The 25492-nt window shown below is 35.8% G+C and overlaps 1 protein-coding gene across 3 annotated transcripts in view; it reads left to right on the plus strand.

The window, feature by feature from the left end:
* The window catches only part of LOC149785627 (putative RNA-binding protein 46), a 136010-nt gene that overhangs the window by 85467 nt on the left and 25051 nt on the right, over positions 1–25492 (plus strand). For 2 of the 3 annotated variants that reach the window (XM_089979444.1, XM_089979445.1), the window contains 2 exons: positions 15747–15882; positions 23550–23633. In XM_089979444.1, coding sequence (XP_089835570.1) covers positions 15747–15882; positions 23550–23633 — 220 coding nt within the window. The remainder of the gene's footprint in view (positions 1–15746; positions 15883–23549; positions 23634–25492) is intronic. The other variant, XM_089979446.1, reaches the window with a different exon arrangement.

The following is a 25492-nucleotide window of genomic DNA, read 5'->3' on the forward strand; positions in this document are numbered from 1 at the left end:
CATAAAAAAAGAACATGATGCAATAGCTGGGAGGCAAGTTCAAGGGCTTTGACTGGCAGCTGGGTGGTAAAATGTACTGATATTTACAATGATTGAATTCAAGGCAGAAAGACCCAGAGATGTATGTGTGGTCATTTATAAAAGTACATCAAATAAACAACTTTAGCTTTTGTTATTGTGTTAATTTCTGAATGTAAACTTCACCTTCCTCTGTTAGGAAAGCGAAAACAACTTTGCCCTGTGATTATTAAAGAGGTACATTGACCATACCATATTTTTTAAATGCTCTTTGCCTTAGCCCGGTTAGTTCTAGTGTTGTAGCGAACTGTATTCATCTAGGCATCAGGAGCTAGGCCTAGTTTTTATATCAATTACTTTGACAAACAAACTCTTGCCCATTCACAAGCATTATGTTTTGATAGCTGATTGACCATTAACACTTTTCCGAGTAAGGTAGTAACTATCAATTTCCTGCATGCTATCCTTTGATGATAAAACATACAAACTTATGTTTTAAAATCAGAATCGGTGATCTGGATATATATTAACTGCCTCTTGTACACTATTTCGTCATAAAATTAGTTTGAAACTGTAAGTGAACCAGTAGGCCTAACGAGAAATAATGGCGGACTTCACTAAGTCTGGGATGTACCAGTTTATTAGATTGTCTGTTTTCTTAAATCATCGGGCAAATATATTCAGAAAATATATACAAATCATTGAAACCAAAGCCTGGGTATTATTTTATTAAAGATGTAACTTTAAAATGCAAATTATATAGGTCAGAAACGTATAGGACAATGCTGTGTTGTGAAATGTGCAAGATGTGCTTTAAGGTCTGTTTTCTGACTTGACACATATTTGCGAAAATACGGGAAAAAACAGCAAATCAGATACTATTGCCTAAAATTACTACAAGTGTGTATACAAATAAATAAACCATAAATTTGCGATCCTGCCAATGGACTGTTGTAATGAAGCTATATTATAGTGAATGATTACATTATGAAAACCTCTCCATCTAAAACTAGATGCACTCACGTCTGTGTTGATTCTGCAGGAAAGAAGGGACTGCAACTTTCGATGGTGGGACTCCTATTTTTACCAAAATGTCCTGGACTCCAAGTTTTAAAATCCTAGCAAGACCTCTGTAAGGTCAGAGTTTAATCTCCTTTGGATAACTTCAGTATCAGAACTAGATGTATACAAGGTTGCATCGTCTGCAAACAAATCTGTATTTGTGGATTCATTATTTAATGGTAGATCATTGATATAGATAAGGAAGAGGAGAGGGCCCAAAACAGCGCCTTGAGGGACCCCTGAATGAATAGTGTGAGTTTGAGAGCTAATATTGCGAATGCTTACTTGTTGAGACCTTTGGTTAAGGTATGATCTACACCAGTTGAAAGAAGGATTGTTGAACCTGTAACAATTCAACTTTTGCAGCAGAATTTCATGATCAACAAGATCAAAGACTTTCTTGAAGTAGAGGAAACAATCCCAGTCATATGTCCATCATCCATTTCCTTCAACCAAAGATCAATTAATTTGGTAAGATATGTTTTGGCACGAGTGGTACTTTATAAATCCTGATTGCGCTTTATGAAATAGAGAGGTTTTTTTTATATAAAATTTATAGACCTGAATGGCAACATGCTTTTCAAATAATTTTGATAACACAGGTAGAAATGATATTGGTCTATAATTTCCTGGATCCTCCTTTACTCCTTTCTTAATGTTTCTGGAAAATTACCACTCATTATACTTAAGTTTATGATATGCGTTTGTGACTTTGTTATTACTGGTGCAGCAATTTTAAGAATTTGTGGAACAATACCATCCAATCCAGAGGATTTATTAATATTCACCATAATTAGCATATCAAAACCAGCTGCTTCACTAACATTAGCTATTGAAAAATAATTATCATCAGGAAATTTAGATCTTATAAATAACAGAAGTGCATCAAGTTCAATTGGGATGTTAGTCTGGTTCTGATTACTGTTACTGGAGATGTTTATGAAGAAATTGTTGAACATTTCCACAGTGTCTTGTACAGATGTTGCTATATCATTTTGCTTAAGTCTAGGGGGAAGACAACTGTTTTTGGGTGGGTTCAGCACTTTTAGATGCTTCCACAATGTCTTGGTACTCTTACTTTCATCAATAGCCTGTTTATAGTAGTTTTCTTTTGCCTTATCTATCAGGTGCTTAGTTTTCTTCCTCTGCTATAGCTTTTCATGTCTTTTTTTATTGTGGAAATTATCTCATTAATCTGAGGGGTAATCCACTTGGGTGTCCCTTTTTGTTTTAATTGGGGCATGGTTGTCTAAGGCTGCACTGAACATCCGATGCCATTTGTCAAAGACAGTGTTGACATCAGCTATATTGCAGACTGATTGGAAGGGTTTGCAAATTTAATCATTTAAGAACATTTCCTCATCAAACTGTTTAAAGTCCCTGTATTGTATTTCAATGTGTTGATTATTTTTAGATGATTTTGGAAGATGTCTAGTTATACAGACTGGGTAGTGGTCACTCATTGCATACATACACTGGCACATTAATTTCACTTATGTTTTCAGGTTTATTAGTATAGACATGATTAATGGTAGTAGCGCTTTTATCTGTTACTCTAGTTGGGGTGTTAATTAACTGAGTAAAGTTGTAAGTTTCAGAGTTACTTATCCATGTTAATGGTGTAGTTTTCATGTAGTCAGTGTTAAAATAACCTAATATTATAGTTTCTAAATCTTCCTTTAGTAATGCTTTTTGAATTTGCACCTCAAATCTATCAATCCAAACTGAACATAAGAGTATTGGCATTGATTGGGCAAGGGTTACTTCGATCCAGATACTCTCTACCCCAATAGTCTGTAGATCAACAGGTCTGTTATAAATAATGGAACTGTCTACATAGAGAGGAACTGTCTACATAGAGAGGAAAACCCCCACCCCGATGGATTCCCTGTCTTTTCTTTCAAAGTTGAACCCCTGTATTTGGAGAGCCAAATCATCAGCATCATCAGAAAGAAAGGTTTCACACAGATCTAGAATATTGCCTGATCTAGTTTGCTGTAATATTAGCTTTATCTCCTTCAGTTGAGGGAGGATGTGTTGAATATTTAGGTTGATTACTTGCAGACCTCTTTTGAGGAGGCCAGAGACATGATAATTTTGATCAGAGGATTGACAAGGTAGTATGCAATGTATTGTTTTTAGACTTGACAGATTTCTTTTCATTGCCTTGATTATTTATATAAACACATGAAGAAGGTAACATAAAAGATCCATCTACTGTACCATGACCACATGTAGGGATACATGAGAATGTACAATATGAGACTGATTTACCAGACCTGCCAACTCTTACAATTTTGCTGTATGTCTTTAGAAAATTACCCGTAAAATACGGACTTATGACATACTAGCAAAAACTATGGAAAAATTATCGTTGACGAAAAGTCCGGATAATTAATTCATCCGTGTTCTATTTGGATCCGGGGTTCATCTTAAAATTAGTAAAATTAGTCAGGGAACCAGACTGTCTTTACAAAAGCACCCCAGACACTTTAAACTGCGTCTGTTTGTTGATGTGAAGTGTCTGCATGATCAGACTGTTAATTATAGAATTTTTAAAAATGGCGTCCAGAAAGCGATGCATATTTAAGGGGAAAATGAGCTTCTAGAAAAGTGTTACTAATCAACACAGAAGAATAAAAATGAGTATTCAGATTCTTGTGAATAAAAGCTGGAAAGGAAACTATTATGAATATTGGACATCAGAAGTCAATTTGAGTATGTCTAGTGGCGAGAGATATGATTGCCTTCGTCATGTGAAATGGAAAAGAATTTCCAAGAATTATGTCAAGTTGAGAGATAGCAACAAGCCATTGAACTGCATATGGTTTGGAACTAGAGTTTGTGCAACTTTACTAGTGGTAGATAAGTCCATGCGTACTTTACAAACTTTTCATTTGAACAAAATATTTATTGTCAATTGTCCAACTTTTAATTAAGTTTTCCAGCTTTACAATAGCAGTTCTTGATATTTTGTTACACCTTACTGAAAACTGGTCAATCTTACAACAATAAAAATCAACTGCCTTACTGAGACAGACTCATCAGAGTTGGCAGGTCTGATTTACATACCTATAAGAAGACATTGATATATTAGACACTTGAGGAGCCTCAGAGGGAGAAGTAACTTGAACAGTATCACATAGTTGTTTACATGTTAACATTAGTTGCACTTCGTACACAGATTAGATAGTGCTTGAAACCTGTTTATAGAATTATAATTATTACATTGAAAAGTATACACATATTCTAATGCATTTTGTTGCTGGATATGTGTTTCATAGGCCTGTACATCATTGCCTTCTACCTATTGGTATGTGCACAACTTTTGCTATGTTCTAGCTTGATACAAAGATGGCAACGAATCTGTTTTCCATGCAGACATTGCTGTGTTACATGACCGTGCTCTCTATAAATGGAATAGAATTGTCAGTTAAAATTGGACATATTAAGTAAATTTAAACACCTTAGAAGATAGAAATTTCACAAGAATTTAATGGAAGTTAGTTTAGTATTACCATTTGAACTGGTAACTACTTGCATATATTGATAAGATGTGGCTTTTTCTAACTAATAGTTGATACCAGGGAAGTTGATCTCTACATAGGGGTGCTGATGGAAATTTCATAAATAAAATCAATAACATAATTACACTGGTCAACAGTGAAATCATTACTGACTTGAAAAGGCCCTAATCTGTAGTATTTTGGTGTGCCGAACACGAATATAACCGTGAAAAATTTGTATTGGCTCTCGTTTTGAAGATATTCATATACCTCATTTTCTATGTTTCACTGTGTAAATTTCTCCAGTAGGACTGCAGCAACATCCGGAATAATGATGTAACATTGCATAATACCATCATGCTCACATCATCCACAGTTGATTGCATCATTTTCTGATGCAATGCAATACTAATGCCATGCGGCTGCTGAAGTAAGTTGACGTCAGCAGTGTACTATACATGTGTAGGCCTATTATACTAATGCCAGGCGGCTGCTGAAGCTGACGTAAGCAGTGTACTATATAAAGCCCAATCAGATAGGTTCAGCATTTAAAATATTTTAGACGTTGTGCGAGACAGTTCAAGCTACTGTTACATAAAACTTATTATTTTATCCATTTACGTACAATAAAGAACAGTAATGCCTCGAAAGTGTGTTAATACCGCGGACAATTTTTGCTATATTTGTGGGGAAGTGACATTTGCCAACCAGAAGAAAAGTATCAATTCTCAAGTGAAGAAGGCATATCATCTTTACTTCGGATGCAAGGTTGGTGACCAAGACAAGCCTTGGGCTCCGCATATATGCTGTGCTACATGTACAACACAGCTTTCACAGTGGTTGAATTGCAAAAGGTCATCAATGCCGTTTGCAGTCCCAATGGTGTGGAGAGAGCCAAGCAACCACCTAAATGACTGTTACTTCTGCTTGGTTCCTCCTCTTTCCGGCGGAATAACGAAGCGAAAGAAGTCGAGAATAGTCTACCCAAACATTCCGTCTGCATTGAGACCAGTTCCACATGGTGAGGGACTTCCTATTCCAGAACCTCCAGCAGAATATTCTCTTGATTCATCTGACGAAGACAAAGGTGAGTCGACCTGTTCTTCTCCTGGTCCATCAGCATGCAGTGATCCAGATTTTCACTGTGGTGCATCATCAACCCCACACAGAATAACACAGGAAGAACTAAATGACCTGATTCGTGATTTGGACTTATCAAAGAACAAGGCAGAATTGCTAGGATCAAGACTCCAACAATGGAATCTTCTAGAAGAAGATGTCACAATTACTGCATATCGAAAGCGCCACCAGCAATTGGAGCCTTTCTTCAGAAAGGAAAGTAATCTGATATTCTGTTCCGATATTGAGGGCCTCATGAATGCTTTAAAAATCACTCATGACCCACAAGAATGGAGACTATTTGTGGACTCTTCGAAACTGAGTCTCAAGGCTGTGCTTTTGCACAATGGAAACATTCTTCCATCTATTCCAGTAGCGTATGCTGTCCACATGAAAGAGACATACGATAACTTAAGGCAGCTACTGAATTCCATTGAGTATAACAAGTACAGCTGGCACCTCTGTGGTGATTTGAAGGTAGTTGCCCTTTTAATGGGACTGCAGCAAGGATATACAAAATACATGTGTTTCTTATGCGAGTGGGATAGCCGAGCAAGGGAAATGCACTACATGAGGAAGGAATGGACTCACAGGCAGAATGTAGCCATTGGAGAGAAGAATATCCAACACCCAGCTCTGGTTGAGGCTCAGAAAATCTTGCTACCACCCCTTCACATCAAACTAGGTTTGATGAAGAACTTCGTGAAAGCCATTGACCGGACTTTGCCAGCATTCCGATACCTGCATGAAAAATTCCCTCGACTCAGCGAAGCAAAGATTAAAGAGGGAGTTTTTGTGGGTCCTCAGATTCGAGAGCTTTTCAAAGATGACCGGTTCAACAACTTGCTGGAAGGTGACGCGAAACAAGCATGAAATGCTTGTCGCCTAGTTTCTACAAACTTCCTCGGAAATGTTAGGGCAGAAAACTATAAGGAACTAGTAGAAGACATGTTGATGAAGTATAAGAAACTTGGCTGCAATATGTCTCTAAAGATTCACTTCCTTCATTCCCATTTGGATTTCTTTCCTAGCAACTGTGGTTGTTGTTGTTGTTATAGGGTTTAACGCCATTTTTCAGCACAAGATAGGCTATACATGGCGGCCAGTATTAATGGTGGAGGAAGAACCGGGAAAACCCCGGAAAGAACCACCGACCCACGAGAAGCTACCGGCAAGCTTTCTCACATATCCACATTTGCCGAGCCTTGGACTCGAACCCACGCAGACAGAGGTGAGATGGCAGTGATCCGTGACGGATAGCGCTTTAGACCACTCGGCCACTCGGGGCCCCAGCAACTGTGGTATTGTTAGTGATGAACACGGCGAACGTTTTCATCAAGATATCGCAACAATGGAACAAAGATACCAGGGAAAATGGTCCACTACAATGCTGGCTGACTACTGCTGGACACTCCTCAGAGATGCTCCCGAACAGCTGTACAAGAGACAGGCGAAGAAATCTAAGATGTAGTCAATGACTTGATTTTTTATAGGTAGGCTATTACAGTTGACCTTTTACTATTGGAATGCATTTCGTTATGTAAACATTAATTTCTTGCAGATTACAAAAAAACTAGAGCCAATTTTGCAATTTGACTGTCATATTCGTGTTCAGCACATAAAAATTGATAAGAATTGACTAATTTTATTTCAGTAACATGACTTTTGTAAAAATTTGTTGTCCAGTGTTATCAGAACTGCATGGATCTCTGTACATATTTATTGTATACTCCAGCAGTTTTCTGATTGTCAGATGGTGGGATTCTACAGTACAAACCAGTTCTACTTCCTGGATATTTACATGCTGATTCAGTACATTTTGTTTCACCAAATCTTGCATAGGGCAGTATCTTTAAAACATTGTACGCGATGTTTCTCAGCATGACTTTCCCAAAAAGTATTTTTAAAATAGCACTCATTTATAAGTAGTTTGGAATTTGGAGAGAACTTGTGCTTGTAAGCAGTTGACTAAATTATTGTTCATCACTTTTTGCAGAAATGGGGAGCGGGATTTTAACTTGGGCTTCTCAGTCCATCTATCTTGATTTTGTTTCTGTCCATCTTCTCCCTTATTACTGGACTTCCATCAGTGTGGTGCAGCTAGATATTGATGGGATCTTGGCTGAGTTTTGTAATACAGTAATATCATAACTGAATAAATAACAGATAGTAACTAATGTTAAAATTGTATATATGAAATTCATTGACAAGTACTTAATAATTCATATCTTGTTATTTCCATGGTGTGCTAGATATAATGTGAACACTGGAACTGAACTCTTGTATTTTAATCTGATTTAGTTATGATCTGCATAATACTGACAATAATATAAATGCTAAAGTATTATACGATTTAAATGTGTATAGTACATTCTGTAGTTACTTTTTGTTATTTATTTATGATATAACAACATTTAAATTTGATATTATTTTTATAATTCTAAATTTTTTATACACATTAACTATTTAATACATCACACCTATTTCTTCATAACTGTTCTACTGTTATTGTTTTCTAATAGAAATAAATGTATCGTAATGATCCAGTTGGATGTATTTTTTATGTCAGTTTACCATGCTATTTAAGACTGTAGCAGGAACATCTCACAACAACTGAAGCTATGATGTCCCCTTGTTTATGTCATTTTATATATAACATTACTCTCATGGAAACAAATGTATTTTAGTTATGTAAAAAGTAATTTGAATTCAGTCTGATGAAGCAGCAAAGCAGAACTGTCCCGCTGTTATGACAAAAAGCAACAATGATATATAAACCTGGAAGGAACCATATCAATCCATCCAACTGTTGTCCCATATCATAAACATGCAGTATTTGCAGAATCATGGAATGAACGACAAATAATGGACTCTGATATCCGAGTCCAACTAACAGTATCAGATTTTCAGTGTGGATTCAGCTGCCAGAGAAGCACAATTGACCATCTAGTCTGACTCTAAACATTCATTTGACGAAACCTTTCATAAAGGAAGAACATAGTGTAGTCATCTTTTCTGAGAGAAACTTAATGATGCCACAGTATAGCATAATTTATGACATATTCAGCCTTGGCCCAAAAGTCTATATTCCTAAATTTCTAACTTTGTTGATTGCTTGCACTTGGAATAAGAAGAACCATATTGATCTTGAGGTCAAAAGGACAAAATGTCATGTTCACTGGCAAAAAAAAAGGTGAAAAATAGTTTATGCAGGCAGATTTCAGTTCTCGACCATGTGTCTTCACCAAAGCTTAGAGATAGCTTGCACTTTGGGTAATAACTAAGCCTATTGATATTGATTCTGGGGTCTAGGTCAAAGGTTAAGTTCATGGTAAGTTTAATTAGAAAATGTTTTTTCACAGCATATTTAGTTCAGGACCACAAACCTTGACCAGAGGTTAACGTCATCAAGACCTATTGATACATATTCTTTTTACTTGACCATGCCCTACTATTGACAGCATAGAATATCACAGATCATGGGGTAGGCATATTCTCATTTTGTAAACTTAAAAAAAAAAAGTCTTGTTAGCAATGTTAACCCTTTACCTCATACAACCGTCTTTGGACGCCTCTACAAAAGTCGCATCGAAGCGACTTTTGACGCTTCTACAAAAGTCCCATAGAAGCGCCTTTTGACGTCTGCTGTAAACATCAGCCATTTTAAGCCGGTTTTCGTAGCGCCACCTTCGGGGAAAACCCCTTAATAGATACTACGTTCATTTCTGTGAATGACAATTACGTCAGATCACGTGGTCACTGTTTACGTTCTGGTCGATATCTGCTATTTAAAGTAACTGGGTCGTAATCTCCACTCTCCAAAATGGCGGTCGCGGATTTCATTCAGTACATACGAAGTTTTCATGATTAGAATCACAACTATGAAAGATTCAATAACCTAGGTAAAGGCTCTGATATTGATATAGGCTGCAATTAGTTTTTATAAATTATCAAATTTAGATGACTTAGTGATGTAGACACAGATGAAAAACTTGTAAATTTCGAGTATGAGAAATGGCAGCTCTACGGTTGGTCACACGGCCTCACTGACATGACGGTGAACGAATTCTCTCCAGATTTTAAAGCACATAACAAATTCTTCCGTGATAAATAATTACACAGCTATAACAATCGGACTTTACTCTTAAATTGTTCCACATGTAATAGATGTGTACCAAAAATGTAAAATGGTTAAAATTGCTGTTAAACGTAACATACACTACATTGCTTAATAGTTCACAGGCAAGCTATGCGTATGCGGTCGACTAGGTAACCTGTGTTCTATGTATAGCGAGCTGCACTTTGTCACTATGCTCTGTGAGGTAAAGGGTTAAGCAAAAACTCCCGAGATAAAGATATGATATTTGGTATGGACCTTTGTATGCATATGTACATGACCTTGTTCGATTTTCAAGCCATTATAGTAATTATTTTTCACTTTGTCACATTCTTGAGGTTTCTTTGGACTTGTAGCATTCTGATGAAAATCTTTTCAGCAAGATAAAGCAGACCACATAAGATTGACAGCTGAAATGTTTTATGCATTTTTGTATGTAGATGTAGATGACATGGCTTGAAAATTGTACCACTTCTGAACTCTCATTTTAACCTGAGATTTTCTGTCAGCCGATCCGACTGACTTGTATAATGTTGTCATCCATTGGATCAGAATCTCACTGTTCATTGACCTGAATTAATTTTTATGCCACAATAGCAACTTTTAATTTTGTTTTTACATTTTTGGACTTGTGAAAGTTTGACATTTTCGTCTGCATTGGGAGCATGATAGTCTGTTACCTGTCATCTGTCCATCATTCATCCATTAGTAATATGTTATCATTACTCCTCCTAAACTACCTGAGATGATTGCTATTAAACTTTCACATACATACATTCATCCTGTGATCTAGTTGGTCCTAATGAAAATTGTGCAACTTGCACATCCAATCTGGCCATCTTGAAAATCTTCTATTGCTACATCTCCTGTATGGAAAGTCATATAGACATATCATTTTCACTAGAAGACTTCTTTTTATGAGGTCTGGTTGGTCGTAAATGTGTCAGTATGCTGCCAGAGCAGCCTCTTGAAAATCTTGTTATTGCTAATCCTATATATCAACATGGGATTTCACTAAAAGATATTTTATTTGGTCCTACATGAAAATGATGCCACTCTGATGACCAATATAGCCACCACTTTGGCCATCTTGAAAATCTTTTTTATTGCTTCTTCTTAACAAAATGTAATTTTGTGATGCCATGTGAATTCCACTGTAAGATTTCTTTTGATGTCTAGTTGATCCTAAATTAAAATGGTACTGTATTGATCTGATGTCCAATATGGCCACCAGAGCATACATATTAAAAATCTTATTAGTGCTAATCCTGTATATTAACAAGGAATTTCACTAAAAGACTTTTTATTGTCATACATGAAAATGATGCCACTCTGATGACCATTATGGCCACCATAGTGGCCATTTTGAAAATCTTTTTTATTGCATCTTCTGAACAAAATGTAATATTGCCATGTGGTTTTCACTGCAAGATTTCTTTTGATGTCTATTTGAACCTAAATTAAAATGGTGCTGATCTGATGTCCAATATGGCCACCACAGTGGCCTACTTGAACATGTTATTGCCATCTTGAACATCTTGTTGTGAATCCTCCTGAATGAAAAGTAATATTGCCTTGGGGTTTTCACCATAATTCATTGTGTCTTGTTGGTCATAAATGAAAATGGTGCTGATAGGACTTCTTATACAACTCCCCAAAACTTGTTATCACTACTCTTAAATGGCTGGTCATATCAACATGGTTTTTTTCCACCAAGAAAGTCTCATGACGTCTGATCAGTACTAAATAGAAATGTTGTCAATCTTATATCAAATATGGCATATCCATCTTGATAATTTTGTTACTGTTGCTTCTCCAAAACAAAAAGTCATATCAACATGGGGATTCCACCAGAATTGAAATGATGCCTTGTTGGTCCTAAATAAAAATGCTGCCAAGTTGGCATCCATTATGTTCACCATACCAGCTAATTTGAAACTCTTGCTTTTTCTGAAGAATGTCACCAGATTTTCACCATTGAAAGATGTTTTCAACACTGCATTTAAAATGATGAAATGGCCTTGTCTTGAATTCTGGAAAGTCTTTTTAGTCAGTAGAGTGCAAGTCCCTTGGAGGGACTCTAGCTGAAACCATATTCTGACAGACTTTAAAATGTTATCATGCTGATTGCAAGACCATTATCACTTGAATTGCATTGTATTGGATTGTTAGCTTGATGGTGCACAAAACACTTGACGAGATGAATTAAACTGGTACACATGTGTTTGAAAAGGGGGTGTGAGAGTGTGTTTATCAAAAAGTGTATTTAATCATCTGAACTTCAGTTCAGGAGCCATTTGGTATATAATAAAAAGAAAAATTTCTTTTCCTACAATAATACTGGTTATGTTTCATCTTGTGGTACCATAAACTGTATATTTTAATGAATGGCAAAGCCATGATTTAAAGTATAGATTTTTGGTTCTGCACAATGAAATTTATCCAGCATTAACATAGGAAAAGAAAATAATGGTATCCTTTATTTACTGTAGCCAAGAAGCTGAATTTACCAAAATATTGTTCACTGTAAAGACTGTGTTGCAGCATGATGTATTACTAAAATTTTAAATGTACAAATGTTTTTCTTATAAAAATATTATAAAATAGTAAAGTTGAGCTAAAGCATGCCTTTCAATATAGAGCAGTGAGCTGCATCAACACAATGTTCTCGACAACACTGTCTGATAATGTAGAGGTCACAGTTGTTTATCTAGAAGCCAAAGTCAACATAATTTTCTGTAATTTTATATCAACTCGTTAACCCCTGAGCCAAACAGCTAGGCATTCCCCTACAGCATACTTGAAGAGATCACCTAGAGCATTGTTAGCCTTACCAGTCCCTGTATCCCTGAGACTTGTTGACAGCACTTGGCTTGCAGATTTTTATAGAGGGGGCTACTTGCAATAAATTTGTTACTATTTTATTTGTATTCGTTTAATTAAGCTGAAATTTGGCACAGCAGTTCTCAATAAAATTACGTACATAATGTAGAAATTTCATGCTACATGCAGAAATAAAACTCGTGCATAATGATGTACTTGCCAATTTGCTTCTCTTGCCATGAATAATCCATAAAATCCATTATGAATTCACACAGAATAATTAACACCATCAACACATGAAATAATTCTATTTTATGTAGACAGAAATTCTACTTGTCATCTCTCTTACAAACTTAACATCCTGTGAATACTGTACACAAATGGGCATGTTTTCCTTGCTCTTTACTTAACCTTTCTTCCTTAGAATTATCACTGAAAATTTAAAAAGTTTTAAAAAAACCACTTAACAAACCTTGAATTATGAACACTCATCCTAACAAAATGTAGTTCCCAAACATTTATTTAACGATTCTTCAAAAGATCTGCATGATATGGTTTAAAACAATCCACACACAAATGAACATTATAATGAATACACATGTTCAAAACTTCCCGGCGTCGCTTCTGTTTACTGCATTGTCAACATCTTCCCCTCTTTTCACCATTCTTGGGATACTGGGCTCCTGTGTTTGTAGCTAGTGCTGCTATATCATTTTCCTGGTAGTTTCCAATAAGCAATTTTGCCAGATTCATCTTAAATCAACTAATCTATGTGCTTTTTATCCATCTGTTCTTGCTCCGCTTGACATGTTGTTCTGATTCTCTCATTAGTGTGACTCCATTGGTGACTGCGATATCAAACAAAAACAAAAAAAGGTACAACCACCATTTTTTGGCTGCTCTGTATGTACTGTAGAATACATGTGCTTCTTGTCCATCCAAACACAGGCTGTTAAATTCCCTCGCTGTACTGTTTTGAATTCCCCTTGAACCCTAACATCTCTTTTATTAAGATGCTGTATAGGATATCCACTTCTGTTAGATCTTATGGTTCCACGTGCATATGTACCTTTCTGTAGAAGCTTCTCAAATAAATCTGGACTGGTGAAATAATTGTCTACATTTACTATGTGGTTTCTTTCCCAAATCTTTTGTGTTAGGTCCATAACGACAATGTTGCTAATCCAACTTCTCTGGTAGCTGCATCCTTACCTGTTTAAACTTGACATTCATTGGTGTAGCCGTTTGTTGGGTCAGCCCTCATCCAGGCCCTGATTCAATACTTTGTCGGCTTTGCTTGTAGATACTGGTGAAAAGCTAACCTACCTCAAAATGTTATCATGGCTTCATCTACACTTACATTTTGATGAGGTTTGTAGTTTTCTAAGCAGCTGTTTTGAACGGCATCATACACTGGCCTCACATGATGCAGCTTGTCATGACCTGGTTGAAGCCTGGGAGGATTGCGACGACTATCATTATATGAAAATATTGTGATATTTTATCAAACCTATCTCTCATGATTCTTCTCACATTTAGGTTTCCAAATAGGGCATCTGTTGACCAGAACATGGCTTCTCAGGGAGCTAAAGAATACTCATAAAAACTTTCATTCCCATCCATGCTTTAATTTCTCTCTTCATAACATCTTTCCACTTTGGGTCTTCTTTCTCCTCCTACTTCATCTTGCATAGAGATTGGTCTCACCTACAATCAGCTGAATAAAAAATGCTGGGGAATAAAAGCTCCAAAAAATTAAAATTCATTTGCATTAGGGTCTAAATCCGTTGTTGACCCTGGTGTTGGTCCTGTCAATGACCTCTCATCAAAGTGTGTTTTATCATTTACGATCCATCGATCAACTCTTTGTCATTTTCTTCTTCTCTATTCTCTTCAACATTCTCATCACTACCTCAGTTATCTCCAGTAGCTATTTTGATGTCACTATCAATCTCATCGGATGAAAATCCTGAAGATTCTCCGGTAGAGTCTGTCAAGTAAAAGTCTGCTCCCAGTGGCTGAGTCTCGTTAATTTGCATCATTTTTAGATCTAAATATTTTCACTATTTCTGTTGCTGTCGAAGTAAAAAAAAACTTCTCCCTTTGTTCAGCAATGTTCACTCTATCTATGTAAGCTAAAATTTTATTGTTAAACTACCTGCATAGTTAGAAAATGGCTTCAAATCAACCAATGGTTTGTGCCGATTTAATTCCTTGATACTCATCACAAAGGTATGGAAATACAAGGACCAAAGCAAATTTGTATACTCACACATGGTATAAAACACTGTACATCCATGGAACTAATTCCTTGATACTCATCACAAAGGTATGGAAATACAAGGACCAAAGCAAATTTGTATACTCACACATGGTATAAAACACTGACTGTACATCCATGGAAAATAAGGCGATCCAAGCTGGAGGGGGGTGGGGGTATATAGGAGGAGTAGCAAAAAGCAGTTCACACATGGTAGGCATCATCCATGATGAATGAGGTAATAAAATTTCTACAGTATCGTAGAAGTTATTTTACATCCCGACATTTAGCATGAAATAATCTGACACAATCGATAAATGATTATGCATGGGAGCTCCACTCTTGATACCCTCAAGGTATAATACCTTTATATACTAATCAACTTGTATACTAATCTACAAGCTGTCCAATTGCAGTCAGTGAGGCTAGCTATGTATTACACAGGGTTCTCACATAGGTCTGGAACTTAATGAAAAAGGTTTGCAATTTAAAAATTGCATTTCAGAGTTATGAAAATGTCTGACAAATGAAAAATGAATAAAAAGTCTTAAATTTTTCTCATTACAACTGTCTTTAGTTGGAAACTGGCTCATTTGTGTGTGGGAGAAGTTTTAGTATATGGATTTGGAGCTCTTTCAGATGTGTGGAAATTTTTATATGGAAAAGCTCTGGAATCTCATTTTAAATTTATGGCAGGAACCCTTATTGCATTAAATAGATGTCTATTACTTGTCTTCATAATCTGCTTCTATATTTACATTCCAAGTGCCTTTGAATGACATCGACTACTTTAAGCAATCTTTTGACATGGATGAAGTTTGATTTCATTCTGGTGTTACAGGGGAATGATGCGAGGGGCAGTGAGAGGGCGAGGGCGTGGGGCTGCTGGCCTGAGGGGAGCAGGAGGTACCAGATTGAGTTATCTTCCTGCAAGCCCAGGAGCTGCAAGAAGCAATTACAGAAAGTACCCACCAGAGGTAACTGATTCATTCCATTGATCAGATTCATAATGTTTACAAAATTTAATTTTTCACACCTGTTCTAGATATTGTGTTTTAGAAATGCACAAGTTTACAGTCAAATATGCTGTATGATCACCTGCATGTAACAGTTGTCACTGAGTAAAGGTCATATATACAATGGATCTCATTTATAGACATTTTATAACATATCAAGCTCATTCTAGAGTATTTAGTAAATTGGAGTAACTGTTGATCTATATTATAGTAGTGCACAGTTTTAACTGGATTTGTCAATCAAGAAGTTCAATCCTTGGTATAATTTTTCCTTCAGAATTCAACCATGCATGTATGTCAATAAGATTTTTGTCAACAAGTTTAACTTTCCCTTCACCTACATGCTGAGATTACGGAATGGCCCCATGTCCATCATGTGATGTGTGGATGTGTGTCCATCAACAACTGTTTCTTTTTTTCTTCAAAAAAAACCCACTGAACAATTTTGACCACATTGAGACAAAGTGTCCTGGCAAGAAGACTTTTCAAAATTTGTATAAATGATGCCCATCTGCTATCAGATGTGGCCACCAGTACTTGTAAGAAGTGAAAACCCTTGCAATTATTATTTTCTCAAAAACCCAAAATTGATAAAAATTTGGCAGCATCCTGGCAGAAAGACCTGTTGGGTTTGTACAGATGATCCTTTTTCAAATATGGCCACCATTACTAAAACTAAAATGCCACTGTTAGAAGAAAAAACTATTTAAAAAAATAAAACAATTAAATTACTTTTTCTCCTAAACCACTTAATAGAATTTGATCATGCTTGACATTAGTCATACACATATGAAGAATTCTTAGTTTTGTACAAATGATGCTGATGCCATTAAATATGGCCACTGTTACTAAAAGCATAGGAAAGCTTTAAACAGACTTAATCTCAAACACCACTCGTCACAATTTCACCATATTCAACAAATCATCCTGGCACAGAGGGCTTTCAGATTCATACAGATGATCCTGATCTGCCATTAAATATGGACACCTTTACTAAACAATAAATACTGCATTTGCCTATTAAAGGAAAAAAATTAACCTATGAGTATTCTTACCAATCACAGATCTGGGGTTATTCTGAATTCTTCTCCTTTCAGTAAAATTTTTAAAAACATTATTATAAAATAATATTTTAGAACACAAGATTAATAAATATAAAAAAACAAGTTTTTAAAATAGCAAAATAATGCACTTTAGGATTAAATTGAATACTCAGTAATTTGAAGCTAAAAATATATAAAACAAAATGTAACAGATAGCACTCTAGATGAAATATCTTGTAGATTAGCTAAGAAATTAATGAATTGTATGCAGTCTTGGGAATGATTTTTGCAATATTGTGTACACAAGACTCTCATTGCCCAACAGAAATCTGTTTGCTTTATTGAGCCTTGTAGGTAAAATACCTTAAGTAATACCAATGAGGCATTCCAATAACCTCATTGACCAACTAAAATTAACCAAAACCACTAAATACTAAAGTGCCAGAAATTTTTGTTGGTTATATATTACATGTATATTGCTATGGATGTATGTAATAGGTTCGATGCACACTCCTGTTTGTTGTGAAAGGCAACTAATGTGGATGGGAAATGTGGTAGTGCAGTAGATAATATGCTGGACACGCAACCGAAGGAAAGTCCTACCAAATTATCACACTGGGTATATATATTGAATATAAAGTAACCTTATCATTTGTAAATGTGATCATGAGATCAAAGGAATGAAGCGAAAGGAGTATTCTCAATATATAAAAAAATTGTGTCATAGATACAATTCATAATGGTGAAGCAAGATCGAAGGCTTGTAATGAACTTGAAATTGCTATGTCAACAATCAGAGGTTCAGAGATGCTTCTAGGGTGCATGATTACATGTATCATACAAAATTTGTATGACTTAATGCACTTGGAGACCAGTGATGCACGAAAACTCCCTCAAATTAGTTCCAAGTGGCACATACGAAAATATACTCAGCATAGTATAACATTTTTATTGAGCTTTTCACCCTTGAAGTGCTTGTCATAACATAAGTCATTCCAGTAGAGGTATTGTAGTGCTTGTCACGACGTCTTTTTACATAATTTTTATAAATCTGTGTTCTTTGGTTTGACATGAATGGTTGTTAAACTAAATTTGATCGGCACTAGGTCCTGGAATAAGCATTCTGTCATAGTTTGAACCCTGCATCAAGGAAGGTTTACAAATGCATGTTTATAATGCAGGTTACCTAGAAAACCCAAAATGGCTGATTCTCAGTGTGCTTCACTTTAGATGATAATTTTGTTCAGCTAATACTAGCTGATAATAGTCTTAAAGGCAATTTGTTTTTTAAGTTATGAAGTTGGTCAGATTCCTGAAACTGGGAAAGTGTTAATGGAGATAGCAGTGAGTGATTATGAACCTGAAAAGGGTGTTAAATACAAGTCTGATTGACACTCTGAATGGACAAAAATAGCATGCTGGTCAGTCCCACTTTTAAATGGTATTTTGAAATTTAATACAGAAAATACAGAATAAAAAGCCAGATTGAAATACATATAATTTAAAATTTTAGTGCAAATTCATTTTTGTTCCCAAACAATTTATCCCTGTGGATAGTGAAACTTTGGCATAGCTTTTGTTAGTGAAAAATCATATTTTGGAGCAGCAGTGTCCAAAAAACAATCTCTGTGAGCTATGGAAATTTGTACATAACCGTAATGAACAGTTTACAAACTTGTTACAGCTGGCTAATATGGCTATATAATATACCCCTTCAGAATGCAGACTGGGTAATGTGGTTCTCAGTATGGAACAATATTCATATGCAGGCAGGGGCCCCGAGTGGTCTAAAGCGCTCTTCGTTACGGATCACTGCCATCTCACCTCTGTCTGCGGCGGTTCGAGTCTAAGATTCAGCCAATGTGGGCATGTGAGAAAGCTTGCCAGTAGCTTCTCATGGGTCGGTGGTTCTTTCCGGGGTTTTCCGGGTTCTTCCTCCATCGTTAATACTGGCCGCCATGTATAGCCTATCGTGTGCTGAAAAATGGCGTTAAACCCCACAACAACAACAACATCATACACAGGCAAGGAACAGATTAAACTCAGAAACAGGCAACATATTAATGCTTGAACAACTAGTGGTGACAACTTTAACAGATTTTGATTTCAGTAGGGCTATAACAAAGTGGAGCAGGAAGAAAGAGAGATGGATGTTGAAGTATTAGGTAAATATTGAAATGCAGCAGTTTCCTCTTCCCTCTCCATTTTGTTCTACTCCCCTCTTATTTCTGTGAAAAGGTTGATGAGGCAGGGCTCCCCCCCCCCTTCCTTTAGATGAAATCTTGGTAGCTTCTCTGGAGGTTAGCTCAAGGATGAGCAGAAATTATAGAATTACTTGCATGATGCTCATCTGATGATGGGTTCAAACAAAAACAAACACAAAATGCAGACAATATGGAACAAGATGATGCTGTGTGCACATGGTTCACATGGCAACATCAACAAGGTGTTCCAATCTCTGGACCACTTTGAGGCACAGGTAGAGAAAATGGAATTTTTTTTGGATAATGCATCTAATTTCAAGGCAAATGGTGGATTACAGGCTTTAGAGTTATTAGTGCAAACATGGAATGGAACAAAATTCATTGTTGGAAAAGATGTACTATGTAAATCAGTGGCCAGATGCAATTACCTCGACCAGCTCCAAGACATATTCACCCATGAGGGATAACAGAAGACCAAGTTTACGATTGTGATGAGTTTGGTTGCTGTTACCAAATGATGCCAGACAAAAATCTAGTTAATAGAGATGACACGCACAAAAAAGAGGGTTTTCAAGCTGAACAAAAAGGGGTTAGCACTTCTGTTTTATGTGAACAGAACTGGCACATACAAGATGAAACAATTATGTGTTGAGAAATACAGATCTTTTTGTTTTCATCATGTGAACATGGACAGTCTTCCATTTGTATAAAGAAAAAGTCTAAATGCTTGGACAACTGCAATTTTATATATATTGGATGGAGTGGTGTTTTCAGATGTTTGTCCCTGCTGTCAGAAACATTAACTTGCAATCCAGGGGCATAGAGAAGAAAAATCAACTGTTGTTAGATAATTTCCCAGCCCACCCCCTGCTCATTCACTGGTAACATTAAGAGCTGGAAAGATCAAGGTGAAATACCTCCCTAAAATTGCAATATCTTTAATCCAGCTACTTGACCAGGGAATTATTGGCACTTTTAAGCAGAAATTACCACTGACTGTTCATACAGGCAGTGCTGGACAGTGGAGGTGGTGTTGCAACCTGTTTCAAGTGTTCAAGTTTAAAAGATATTTTCTTTATGGGTGGCCAAACATGGAGAGGGATTGCTCCAAAGATAATAGTGGGTTGCTGGAGGAAGGGTCATGGAGCAGCCTTTGACATAAAGCTAATCAGTATTCATGACTGTGACTTGGAAATTTTTGGATGTCGTTCATGCAAAGACTCTTTGGGAAACATTTGTAGAGACCCATAGTACCAGGATGGGTATTTACTCATGACGATGTGAATTATGTGCTGACAGTCAAATACCATATATACTTGCGTATAGACCCATTTGTGTATAAGCCAACCCTCCCCAAAACTGAATAGGTATAATCACTAAAAAGTGTATGATCCACATATAAGCTGACCCAAAAGTCCAAGATGACATCACAAGATGCATGCAGTAAGTTCTAAATGCATTTCTTTAGGCAAACTTACATTTTCAAAAATAACCCGTACAACTCTCTTGGGGTTGGCATGTACGATTATTACATAGAAATGGTATAAATTCATTAGAAAAGTTGAGAAATTTACTTAATTTTCTGCCTTGTTGTTTTGGTCTAATTCAATTTTACGTATAACTTGATCTGACAGTGACAAGAATTGAGCATTCATGGGTTGCTGTAACACTACCCTTCCCTTTTGACTTGATTACTGTTTGTTTATGCGTTAGACATTTTATATCATTGCAGCAGTAATTACGTTTTTATTTTGATTTGAAATTGTAAATACTCAACTCGTTAAAATATTATCCCAGTATGACAACAGTGAATGGTTTGATTAAACGCTTGCAGTTAGGCTAGTGAGCATATTTACATCATGGTGCCACCACATGTACATTGTAGGCTTGAACACGTGCTGAATGAAGTACATCCCATGGATTCAGATCATGAGTACCACTGCACTAAACTTTAATGATAAATCTAAAATACAATAATGAAGCTTGAGAAATAATACTTTCAAAAATTATGCTAATACCATAAAAACTTAGTTGAAGTTTGCTTTGATGTAAGCGATCTTACACCCCATTTTACAAAACTATGGTAATCGCATTAATATTATGGAGTGAAAGGCAGTTACACATCAAAGTACTGGTATAGTTACTAGTCAAAATTCCTTAACCCTTGCCAGTTTCATGGTTTTAATGATTAATTGGCCTGTATTGCTGTCGGAAAACAAAAGACAAATCTTCCAATTATAAACAAAGGAGATGCCAAAACATCCAGCTTTCCACTGTGTAGAAAATCATGATTTTGTTCAGCCAGAACACAAAAGTAAAATAGATTGATGATGATCTTAGTTGATTTATATTCAGGATTTTAGCCTTTATTATTACCATTCTCTCATGAACATGTGACAGTTATACTGGTTGTGCCTTGCACAATTGAATGTGTACATTTTCATAAAGATTACTTCAATTTTATCGCTTATATCATGGAAAAAGAGTAACTCGTCAACACGTGAATCAACACAAATGAAACGGCTATTAATAACTAGCTGAAGTGTTATCTGGAAGAATGAAATTTGGTCAAAAAACTGAATAAAGCAAAATCTGCATCTAATATGTTTGGGAATAAACAAGGATTAAAGTGACGCTAGGCACGATTTTCACTGTGTAAGTACTACTGTACATTATAGTACAGCCTGATCTCCCGGGTATACTTGAACTGGCCCATGAATTATGAGGTCTTTATTTACCTTTATTTTATTTCGTGTTGGAGAAATCGGAAAATATGCACATGCAAAATAATAACAAAAGCAATCATGGTAGTTTATAGCAGCTTATTAGGTGTTGAGACACCAAGAATGTATTTGTTTTCACATGCATATATGTCTTAGGATACTGAAAAAATATTTTTGTTTGTGTCCCAAGATTTACAGCCATTTATGATAGTCAACAAAAAAAACCGTTAAAGTTTAGACCTTGGCCTGCATGTAAGCCTACCCCTGTTCTTCCAGGCATTTAATTTTTCCTCAATTATATGGCTTATACATGAGTATATATGGTACATGTCAGAAAAACAAATTTTTAATTCTGCAACAAACAAACTTGTAACTGAAGATAATTCCATCTGGACCATCACAAGTGTCGAATGGCACTGATTCAGATGTTGCTCTACCTCCTCTTTCCACACAGGAAGCAATAGAATCTAATAATATTGTCATATGGTGGCTGGAGAAAACAAGTGGTAGCACAAAAAAGTTAACTGGTTCTTTACAAAATGTGAAGTGACATTTTTCAAGTGTCACAATGGTAACTGTTGTTTTTTTGGACACATTAAATTCATATTAGGTGAAGATTAACCTTTGTGAAGTTATTATTTTTACTTTCTGCTGTAACTAAATCACTCAGTCCATCTATCTTGTGACAGAAGAATCAAAAACTGAAAATGGCACAAGTTTTAACATATTGTTTCTTGCAATGAATGCTGATCTTTTTTGAAAAAATAAATCTTGTTTAATTTTGAAAGAACAATAAAACTTGAATTATCAAAGTAAACACAAAAAGTGATTTAATACACAATGTATTTAGTGGCGCACAAGTTAGTTTACAGAAACCATATGGAGTAATGTTTTTATTGATCTCTTCAATATAGTTTATCCTGAAATTAAGATAATTTATGAAGAAAAATGAACAACATTGTTATAAAGAGATGTTTATTCAAAATTGATTTCAACACGATTATAAAACAAGTGTTCAACAATGTAAACTGCCATAACCACTCTACTTTCACATCCATGTTTTGATTTCTTTCCCTTATAGATTTTGTATGGGTCTCTCAGTAACTTGAGTCTTTCCATTTAGTGTGGTCAGTGTTTTTGGACCCAGTTATGTGTGAGCTGTTGAGGAAGTGGGTTTGGTAATGATATTGATTAATTGAGCACTTGATAAAACTTTTGTTATAATAATGTAAATGTGCAAGGAAAAGATAGCTCTGGGTGCAGACAGTAAAGTTAAGGTGGCAACACATCAAAGCAACTGACTTGTTTTTTTATTTTTCTACTACTATTGCATGAAGTTTAATTGAGTATTATTTTGATCCCTTTCAAAATTTGGACAACAGAGTTATACTGTAGACAGTTTATGGGATCCTAGATACAAAACTACAATCAACAGCATTGGAAGAAATTTGTACATGCACCATCCAGCTTAGATTTCTGGGGCAACTGTTCGTGTATTTGCTTTTAGGCAGATGTACATCAGGTGAGCAATCACAGGCCTGCTTGGGACACTTGTTGTTAGTATGGGACTTTTTAAATAAAGAAACGCACACTTTTAACTATATTTAGTTTCATTGTTATTATTGAGTCTATATGCCACATATTTCTGATGTTGCTAGGGTCAAGTGTATGAACTTCTGCCTGGCATGGAACTGACACCCACTAACCCTGTTACTCTTAAACCACAAAAATCACCAGTTCAGGTAGTACTGTTCTTTTAATTACCACTTCTGCTCATGCTATCCTGCTGTGGACTTGTCCTGGATTCCACAGCTTCCCCTCTAGCCTTAGCTTATATTATATTGTAGCCTCCAGCCTAATAGACATTTGTGTCTGCTGCTTCTCTTCCCTGTACTGCCAGGGTGTAGTTTTTCTTAATGTGTATTGTCCAGTTGTGAGAAATTTCATTTTCCATGCATGAACTGGATGGTATATCGAGTCTTTACTGTGTCTGTACCTTAGTAGCCATTTGATTGGAGGGGAGAGTATGGTTGTGTAGGTTACGGTAAAATCTGGACAATAAGCACATACTTGACAATAAGTTTATAAAGAAAAAAAACAAGCGCAGGCTTTCCAGTATTTCTGTTATATTTGTAAAAATAAATTCTAAAAACACATGTAATAGCACAAGAAAAATAAAGACTTAAATTTGCATTCTTCACTAATGCTTGCTTTTTTCCCTAAGCTGGTAACTGGTGTTTCTCTTTGCCCATTTACCTTTTCTGATTTTTTTCTTATGCTGTTAAGGAACCATTTAATCGTATAAACTTTTGAAATGATTTTATCCGAATAAATTTCACTTGCAATAAGTGCATATAAAAATAAATAAGAACATATGCTCTTCACCAATGTTATAAATGAGTGTTTGCGCTTGTTATCCAGATCTTACAGTATGCTAATATGCCATCATTAAATTAGCTCATGTTGCAACTCACTCCCTCAAAAAAAAAAAAAAGTATAACATCTTGGAATGTTGTAGTAGTATAGATTGTGTTTGATCTTTGCATTTGCTTCTAGGCCAGTATACATTTTTTGACCATTCAGGTTCTCTTTGGCTTTTTGTTTCAGGACAGTTTTTATTTTGAAGTGCAGTGATTGTAGCCAGGTGGTAGAAACTCAAGTTTGTAACACTGATTGTACATGGGTGCTACTTGCTTACTTGTGCTATAAAACAAGGCAGAGATAATGAGACCTTGTCAGTTCATGTATGACATCATGCATCACGTCTTACACTGTTCTAGATACGGACTTTAGACCTTGCATTATGATTTGTCTACAAATGTTCTCAGGGAAAGTTAAATTTAATGTATAATAAAGCAAAACCAGTCATGAGTGACTTCAGATATGAACAACCACATGTAATTTATGACCACAATCATAATACATGGATTGATTTTATTATATAAATGCACTCTAATGAGCAACCACTGGCAAAATGCAACCAGCAATCATGATTTCTTTGACAATATAAGTAATTCATCAAGGCTATGAATGGCCACATCATAGAAAATCTGTGACTGAGGCTTGGTCCCCTGAGAATGATGGTAATGTTTTGAAAACTCCCATAAAACAATTTTTTGTTACCTTTTTTTTTTTTTTTTTTTTTTTCTTTCTCTTTTACACAGTTCCAAAAGAGCTGAAAAGTCAGCTACCCAGAATATCAAGTTAAACGTGTATTATAATATTAGGCACGGCAAGATAGATTGAATAAACAGAATAAACTGTTACCATTATCAGACTTTATATCATAGAAAGTCACGAGTTTTATAAAACAAATATACCAGTACCCACTTTCATTGCATACAGAATAAGATTGGAAAACCTTTACCATGTGAGAGGCTGGCCCTTCAGACCACCTGGTAACAAAATGCTGACTCCACATTTTAGCAGAACAAGACCCTTTTCCCCAAACTGTCACTAATCTTTTTATCTTTTCAGCTGACCACATTATTTGATATGTTTACCAATTCCTCCTCCAAATTTGCTAATGATGTAAAACCTGATGATGGTAACTGTTTACTGGTATTATATTTAGTCAGTTATCCAGCCCCGTCTATCTTTA

This window comes from Sinohyriopsis cumingii, chromosome 13 (assembly GCF_028554795.1).
Source record: "Sinohyriopsis cumingii isolate HCF-2022 chromosome 13, ASM2855479v2, whole genome shotgun sequence".
Classification (NCBI taxonomy): domain Eukaryota; kingdom Metazoa; phylum Mollusca; class Bivalvia; order Unionida; family Unionidae; genus Sinohyriopsis; species Sinohyriopsis cumingii.